This window comes from Centroberyx affinis, unplaced genomic scaffold (genome assembly GCF_046629955.1).
Source record: "Centroberyx affinis isolate AG114_WGS23_722 - 3 ecotype Tasmania unplaced genomic scaffold, CSIRO-AGI_Caff_v1 ptg000379l_1, whole genome shotgun sequence".
NCBI lineage: Eukaryota > Metazoa > Chordata > Actinopteri > Beryciformes > Berycidae > Centroberyx > Centroberyx affinis.
In genome coordinates this window covers 257,541-266,446 of record NW_027279048.1, presented here as the reverse complement: position 1 = coordinate 266,446, position 8,906 = coordinate 257,541, and the positions used below count along the sequence as shown (strand labels likewise).

General features: G+C 40.8%; 1 protein-coding gene across 1 annotated transcript in view; it reads left to right on the top strand.

The window, feature by feature from the left end:
* The first annotated feature begins 5,091 nt into the window (after nt 1-5,091).
* The window catches only part of mtor (mechanistic target of rapamycin kinase), a 90,189-nt gene continuing 86,374 nt past the window's right edge, over nt 5,092-8,906 (top strand). The window contains 8 exon segments of the mRNA XM_071515916.1: nt 5,092-5,206; nt 5,672-5,821; nt 6,254-6,362; nt 6,521-6,595; nt 6,598-6,642; nt 6,645-6,710; nt 6,713-6,750; nt 8,635-8,835. Of these exon segments, the coding sequence (XP_071372017.1) occupies nt 5,693-5,821; nt 6,254-6,362; nt 6,521-6,595; nt 6,598-6,642; nt 6,645-6,710; nt 6,713-6,750; nt 8,635-8,835 (663 nt within the window). The 5' untranslated portion in view covers nt 5,092-5,206; nt 5,672-5,692.

Here is an 8,906-nt window from a genome sequence, read left to right as displayed (position 1 = left end):
TACTTGTGGTGCAATTACTCATGCTGTGCAAACTATTCAATAAACTCGATGTACAATATAAATGTGCAAAATAGTGCAAGTATTGGGTAATGGAAGTGTGCCTTCGTTACACATATATTACTGAAAAATATTTGAAATGAATGGAGCTTTAATATATTTAGTCCATTATCATAGCTACCAGAGTCTCGCTAGCTAGCAGCATACTAACTAGCTAGTAGGCTAACTAACTTCGCTGCTAAATCAAAGAGTTGTTGTTGAGATTGCTAGCTATTTTGGTAACTGTTACGTTTATCTGTATTTTGTCCTCACGTATGAGCTGGAGTAATGCTAGTGTTATATGTATATGCCAATCTTCCGGGTAGACTTTCCGCTCCAAATGTTCAAAATGGCCGCTGTGTGAATACGGTACCATTGGTAACACTTTACAATAAGGGTCACTAAGTTAAGGGTTCGTTAATGCTTAATAAGCATTAACTAATCCTTAATTAACAGTTAACTAATGTGTCTGGTAATCATTTACTAATGGTGTTCATGTTAACTAAGGTATTCATTTATACATTATTTAATAGTCATCTTTGTAAACTATTAAATAATGTATAAATTAATACCTTAGTTAACATGAACACCATTAGTAAATGATTACCAGACCCGTTTATTGTAAAGTGTTACCCAATAATTCTTCTTGTAGCTTACCAAACATTCAACACTATGCATGGATCACCTTGCACAGACTTTGTGTTTCCACAGTAAGATAGCGTATGTGCGTGCTGTGCAGTGTAGAGCCACAGGCGTGCTGCCCGGGCAGGGTGGGCAGATGCGTGCAGGCCGGGATACAAGGCTGATACACCCTGCTGGGTCAGGGCCAGGTAGGGGACGAGAGCCGCCCCCCCCTGACATCCAGAACCAGATGTTCCCTCTTGACTACTTTCCCAGGAATCTGTGACTCATACAAAAACCCTCCTCCTCCCTCCTCCTCCTCCAACAAAGATCCATAAGAACCTGCGGAGGAATGAAGTGGGGGAAAGGGAAAGAACATGGTGGGGGGGGGGGGGGGGGGGGGATTAGAGGATGGATGGATGGATGGGTAGAGGGATGAAGTGGAGGTGTGAGCTCACTCTCTCTCTCTCCCTCCTTCTATAAGTCTACACGGAATGACACGCTCCCCTCCTAAGGGAAATATTTCAAAAGCCGGAGTGAGTGAAGAGGCAAAAGCGGAAAAAGTAGAGCGGGAGAGACGGCAGAGGAATCAAAGCCTCCGAGTGATGAAAGTGGGTCCAACATCCTGTCTGTCACTTAGCGGAGGAGGCTGGCTGCCTGTTGGGACAAGAGCCTGTCTGGGAGTGTGTGTCAAGCGATTGCATGTGTGTGTGTGTGTGTGTGTGTGTCTGTCTACCCCCCACCCCAATCCCCTCCACCCTCTCCAGTGAAAGCACATGTCCAAGAGGCAGGGGAAGGTGAGTCTTGCCAATACAGAGCGGGAGGGTGCCTGCCTGCAGCGTGTCGACGCCTCATCGGTGAAATATGTCTGGCTCGGGCCGGGACAGGGGGAGAGAGAGAGAGAGAGAGAGAGAGGGGCCCTTGGGTGCAGCGGTAGAAGGGACCTGCTCCTCCTCCTCCTCCTCCACGGTGCGCTCCGCTGTTGTTACATTTCATTTCCTCACCCCCTTCGCCCTCTAATTTCCTCCCCGCCATGCCGCAGGGGCTCTCCTTTCTGCTGCCCCTCCCTCCTGCAAAACCACATCACACACACACACACACACACACACTGACACCACACACACACACACACACGACAAGGCTTACACGCATGCAGAACACATACACAATCTCAGCTACACACACAGACACACACGGCATACCGATTACAGTATTAATCTTGTGTGATCTGATTGGGGTTTTCATTTACTGTAACTGTGAGCTAATTACCAACTTACAGACAAGTTAAATCAGCGATAGAAGAAGAAACTCAATGAGAGGATTCATAACAAGTTTCCTCTTTTGCTTGCTATCATAATGAGCTTATACCCTAAGAATAATAAACAAGCTTTGTACTTAATACAAGAAAAATATATCAAAAACAAAGAACACAATCCTAGACAATAAGGCTTAGACTCTTTTTAATGAATGCATGTATTCATTTCATAGGTTTGACTTGAGAATTTAAATGATTAATTACACAGATTAATCACCAGAAGTTATTTATACTTTGCACATATCAAGTGCTTGAGGTCCCCCGTTCACCAAGAACTGCTCCTAACACATTTCTCTTGTCTGAAGTTGACTCTTTGGCCTCTGTGGTTCAAACAGGTTATTTTTAGGTGACTTTTTAACCAGATGCTTGAGCATTGGCATTAACCTATTAAGTGAACTCCTTCTGACCCTCCTTAAGCAGGAAGGTTAGTTAAGCTGCAATTTTTAGTTCCCTAAATCAAGAGGCTCATAATCAGACTGCAAAGGAACATATTACTGTGTGAGTCAAATTCACATAAACATAAACGTCAGCAACCATTATCCACTATGGCAAAACAAATGGAGTCACAGAGACAAATTTGACATATTCAAAGGATTTAGTGGAGGGTAAAGCTGCCTAAGCCACAGTTTTCACTCCTTTTTTTATTAGAGTTCACCCACCTTCTTAGTCTGACATAGACCTTTATGAGCTAAATTCATAATAGATATTCAGCAGTATCTGACTGGTGTAAGTTCTATAAAGATTCATATAAAGGATAAAGGTTCTTTCAAGGAAAAAGGATGAAATCACGCCTAACTGATTTTTGTTTATATTGGTGGTTGTTGCCATATGATTGCTCAGTGATATGATTGAGTTTACCCACTTTTTTATTTGTGAAACTTTTGACCAAAACACTCATCCTTATATATCTGATCACTGTGAAATGAGACTATTCTCCATTTTGCTGGGGACCTGGAACCTCCTCAAGGACTCCCTGGTGGTCCGCGCACCCCAGTTTGGGAACCACCGGTGTCAGTAGATCACTGCACTAACAGTAAGTAGAAAGTTTTGTTTGCCAGATGAAACATCTATTATAGCAGGACCAGCACCTAATGATGGGGAAAATGGAAGTGGAGATGGTAATGATGATCATTTTGATGATGAAAATGTGTTTGACATTTGGAGACTGATTTCTGCAACCCAGACACTAACGGTTGTGGGTCTAATTGGTGTGTTGCACTGTTGTAAATGTCATGTTCAGATAAAGAGCTACTTACATTCAGCTATGATCCTTTCCATGAAAAGTGGAGGTTTTGCTGGACAATGTCTCCCCCCTATGGTTGGAAATGACCATGACACATTTTGGGTATGCAGCTTAATGTTGAGCTCATCCCAAATAACAAAACCCCACTATAATATTCCTATAGGGGATTGTGTGCCTGTGAGTTTTCTATCATACTTTATGGTAGTTTTCTATTGTATCATTATAATATTCATGTAACGTATAGTATACTGTGATATTTGGATAGTATCTTTCTAAAATTTGTTGCGGCATCGCATCATCCACATTAAAATGTATTCTTTTTTTTTAACCGATTTTTTATTCAACACACATAATACAGAGAACATACAACTTGGAGGAGATGCATATACAATTACACTTGTTTTAACTTATATTCTTTTCATGTCTGTTCTGAACATTGTTATGAAATAATTCTTCTTCATTGGTAATAATAATTTTCATAATACATAAACATGAGAAGCGCATATCAAATAGCGCACCACTCGTACCACCAATGAATTAACAATACAATAACTGTAGTATTAACCTACATACTTTGTGACTTATACCTGAGAAAGAAAAAAGTATAATAGGAATAAAATAAGAATAAAAATAAATACAATGAAATAAATAAAAGTAAGAATAGGAAAAAAGAGGTGACTAAGTTCTGGCATTAATTAAAATGTATTCTATGCCTGCTTGATATTTACACTGGACAAATTTCATAATACTCCATTCTGGTCTACACTGCACATCTGTAAATATTATTGATTACTTTATATAGGCCTATATGCTCTAGACTATTACAACTTTTCTGAATTGTTTACACACATTTTTCCAAATTATACCTAATTTTCTCAAAACTCTAAATTAAAAAAAACACAGATTCAAAATGCATTCATATGACACACACACACGCCATCATATGAATAGATCTTTCTCAGAACCAAGTGCACACAAAAACACTAATGAATCCTTTACACATCAATAGCCTACATCTTCTTCATTGCAATTTTTGTTGTTGAGATTGATTTTGTCTTCTTCTACATTTAGCAAACCAGCTGGTTTGTACAGAAGTGTGTGTAGTGTCATGCAAATGTGCTTGTATTTTTGCAGAATTGTCTTAAGTGTTTGGGACATGAGCCTCAGGTTTTTGTCATTGTGTCTCAAGTGTTGACCAATTCAGGAAAACTACTGTATACGTACACTTCCTGCACATCTGCACAGTTTGCACTGCTTGCACAAGTTCCTTTTTATATGGCCACAGTCTCTTCATATGTAGTCTGAATGTGGAGAGTTATGTGCTTATGTGCTTAACCTGCACATAAGCTCTTGCACTGGCATGTATACCTGTGTGAATAACTGCAAACACCCATCATCTCATCTCATGTCATTGCATGCCATCTCATCTTATTTTTCATAGCAATGATTGACACTTGATGATATGAGTTGCCACTTAATGATATCATTATATGATATATATAATAACGATATGATATGATTATATGATTACATTCTATTACATTACATTATACAATATAATGATATTAATTATATGAGTTGACACTTAATGATATTCTTTTTTCTGTGAGATCATGAGAATAGGAATCATGAGAATTAGATTACATTATATGATATAATGATATTAATTATATGAGTTGACACTTAATGATAATCTTTTTTCTGTGAGATCATGAGAATAGGATTTCTAAATATGAATCTTATTTTCCACACTTTTTTCTGCAACGAATTTACCTCAATCAATCAATCTGAGCTGCGTTCCGTCCAGCAGCTCTGCGCAGGGCTGCGCAAAGTGCGCAATTCAACGTTTGTGAAGAATGCTGAGCACCCTTCTGTTGTCAGCAAGGAGTTTTAAGCTAACCTTGTCATGTACGAGATATGTGTACAATGAATAGACATTCTGCAGAAGTGGAGTAGTATCAGTTAAGTGACCGACATATACATTAAAAAACGTAAGTAATACACAGTGATAAGCGTCTTTACTAGCTATCTCCATCTTACGTTAGCTGGCTTAGCAGGCTACGTTGGCTAGCTTATTGCTAACGTTAGCTAAACCAAGTCAGCATGTTACACTAATGGGGCTTTGAACTGGCTAGTTTACGTACACTGTCTCATATTCCATGTTGTTCTATTGATGTACAAGATGCTAACCTGCTAGCTTAGTGTATTGTCGCTGCCTGGTACCCGGCTTGACATTTTATTTGCTAGCTGTTTAAGCTAACCATAAACATTAGCCATAACGTTAGCTAACAACAACTTTGACTGAGGGAGTTGCCAACGTAGGGCAGAGGTTTTTTTCTTTCCAAGTTTGTAATTTATGTTTAACGCGACTTGTAATTCACTGTTGCATTTGTTTTAGCTGTTCAGACCTTTAACGTGAATGCATTTATCCACTCTTGGTATTGTGCTATTTGCAGTGTAGGCCATCCTAGTTGGCCATGGTCATCATGTCAGGCACAGCCACTGTGCTGCAACAATTTGTCAGCGGGCTGAAGAGTCGGAATGAAGACACCAGAGCAAAATCTGCAAAAGACCTGCAGCACTATGTGACCACAGAGCTCAGAGAGGTAACTACCACAAACATACATGGACCTAATAGAAAACCACTCCTGTCATGAAGGTGAAAGGCCAGTACATGCTGCATGTGTGTAGCTGCTAGAGCAACTGCAGCAGCATCAACGGTGGAGTGATAACCATAAGTTGGACATAATTTCCTGTAAAGTGGGCTACTTTCACCAAACATGATGTTCCAAAATAGCAGTGATCAGACTGTAGCCCCATGCCACAGTATTCACGGTGACTGTGGGTGCAGAGTTCCTGCAGTGCAGGGTGTCTGAAAATAGGAAAGTTTCCTTTCCCTGTGATTCCAGAATTTTGGACACTGTATAGTTCACTTTGTCATCTCTGGCAGAAGTTGCTGTATGGGATCACATTGCCAAGTCTCCTTTCCAGTGTACCTAATAATATGTTCCTGATATTTGTTTTGCATCCTTCCCCAGTTGAGCCAAGATGAAGCCACTACTTTCTACGATGAGCTAAACCACCACATCTTTGAGCTGGTGTCCAGCTCTGATGTGAATGAGAAGAAAGGAGGGATTCTTGCCATTGGTAAGTCTGATACTATAAGCCACATAATATAGTTTACTTCAAGGTCTTGGTAAACCTGTGGAAATGAGTTTGGGATAAATGGCTGCTCTTGATCTATATCTTTACTACATGAAGTAATGTAACAGTATATAATAGTATGTGTTTATCATTGGTTCCAGTGAGTCTGATCGGGGTGGAGGGAGGCAATGCCACCAGGATCAGCCGCTTTGCCAACTACCTGCGCAACCTGCTGCCTCCAGCGACCCGGTGGTGATGGAGATGGCCTCTAAAGCCATGGGCCACCTTCCATGGCGGGGGACACCTTCACCGCTGAGTATGTGGAGTTTGAGGTGAAGAGGGCCCTGGAGTGGCTGGGGCCGACAGAAATGAAGGCAGGCGCCATGCCGCGGTAAGTAGCCAGCGGAACCCAGCCAGCACGGACTGTGGTGTTTGTTGTTGTAATACCAGTAGTTCTTGGCGGTGTTTATATGTGGTGAAGATGAGGGCAGAGGACTTACATTGACTCAAGACTGTCCCATTGCATTGTGCATTCACTTTGTACTTTTTAAAGCTGTGCTAGGCATTGGTGGCTCCAAGTGGCAGTGAGGTAACTGTTTGAAAGCTGTTTTGAACTTCAATACCCAAAATCATGTGATGTTAGTCAGGTTTACCAACCTGGCTGGTCTGTGAGCGCTTTATACTAAAGGATACCAAAGGGATTAGAGAGGTAAAAAATTATAGCCCATGTACTACTGTCTAAATCTACATTTCCCCCATCATTTTGCAAAGCATGCCATATGTAATAAAATTTTTCAGAGTTTACTTGTATAATGATACCGATACCAGCTGTGGTACCTCGATATCGGTACCGAATCAATACCACAGTAAATCACTGGTAATTTCTTATACAATGAAACCTAAACTTAACATATGTTATACTGCATCTAACATATAACATATCAAAATATCTGACACAAAACACACAGCCTGCCTCCTCCTGATGCACTTCTATTTCATATCTTTTGGCATATGAAGCATGAATACATTTCTCATATTGAGTACTAAAGATATATCACACACTCTTATGTTTTTTACACGGTCCAGCTTTAAACTGTGTGTGCACAAATAGGCATACACGTTATTCTTATTATGCTTTGCCCCAGAATTTTACAGAGTCACAAGGAGGATCGGGCTTGAAGCAGAGTGTGAACAAAGTCAGTGTGTTTGTATTCAGTTTGTGTTCATCAGGTACTGGGGGGAAAGGTATCTGAATTAAATACCTTAATCTACTCTTGTCATGTATCTGCCTGTTGTCATCACACCTGTCGGGCTTTGAATTCCTTTTAGAGATCGGGGTGGCTGTCAGACAGATGCCTTGCTAATTAGATGTGTTGCCTCCCTTGGCGACACAAACTTTTAAACAACTTTTTGCAAACGGCCGCACTGGTGCAATAATATCTTCCGGTTTGCCTTTTCATTGGCTTTATAGGCAAAATACTGCTGTATTTCACTTTGAGCGCTGGGAATCTTTGTCGGGGAATCTTTCTCCATCACTGGCAGCACCAAAACCAAGTGAAACGGAATGTGGAGATAGATGGGTCTGTCAGATGTGCAGCTCCACGGCTCCTAACATGGATACAGTGATCAGATTATGAGGCATTAGCTGTATTAAAACTCAAATTACCACATTTTTCAAAGTTTCAGAATGGTCACTTTAAATCCCTGGTATAATAAACTGTGTTCTCAACGTGGGGTCCGGGGACCACCAGGGGTCCTTGAGGGGGCCCCAGCAAATTGATGAATTGTTAATCATCTCCATTATTTCATTTACAAGAAGTTAACACAATTAGAGAATGTAGAAGAATGACTATTTTGTTCGTGGTTTCACTGTTTCACTGTTTCACTGTTCACTCTACATACAATACAGATAGTCATGGAATTCTGGACAAAATCATATCTAACAATACAAATATTCTCAGATTTGAAAATCTCATCAAATGGGGGTCTGTGGTTCTAATATGGACTAAATCCCTAAATCCTCGATATGAAAAAAGTTGAGAATCACTGTAATACATGATTATTGCTCACTGACACCAGAAAGCACAAGTTTTCATTTATTTATTAACAGTGAACAAGTAAGCCTAACAAAAGGTGACTGTTGCATTAGTCATGGAAGTTTGAAATCTTTACACCAATATTTTCCACTAATTCAGACACTTTTGTTTTGGTTACTTGTAAGAGTTAAAGGCATCAAAATGACTTGGCAGTAACGTGGTTTTCCTTTATTTCCAAGGTGCTGGTGTTGAGGGAGCTGGCTGTGAGCGCGCCCACCTTCTTCTTTCAGCAAGTGCAGCCCTTCTTTGACAACATCTTCTACGCCGTGTGGGACCCCAAGCAGGCCATCCGGGGAAGGGCCGTGTCGGCCCTGCGAGCTTGCCTCATCCTCACCACGCAGAGGGAGACCAAGGAAATGCAGAAGCCCCAGTGGTACAAAGTAGGGGATTCCGCTTTGTCCTGTCCTGCTGCTTCTTCACCCTGAGGAAGCATCTTTCATCAGTATAAGTT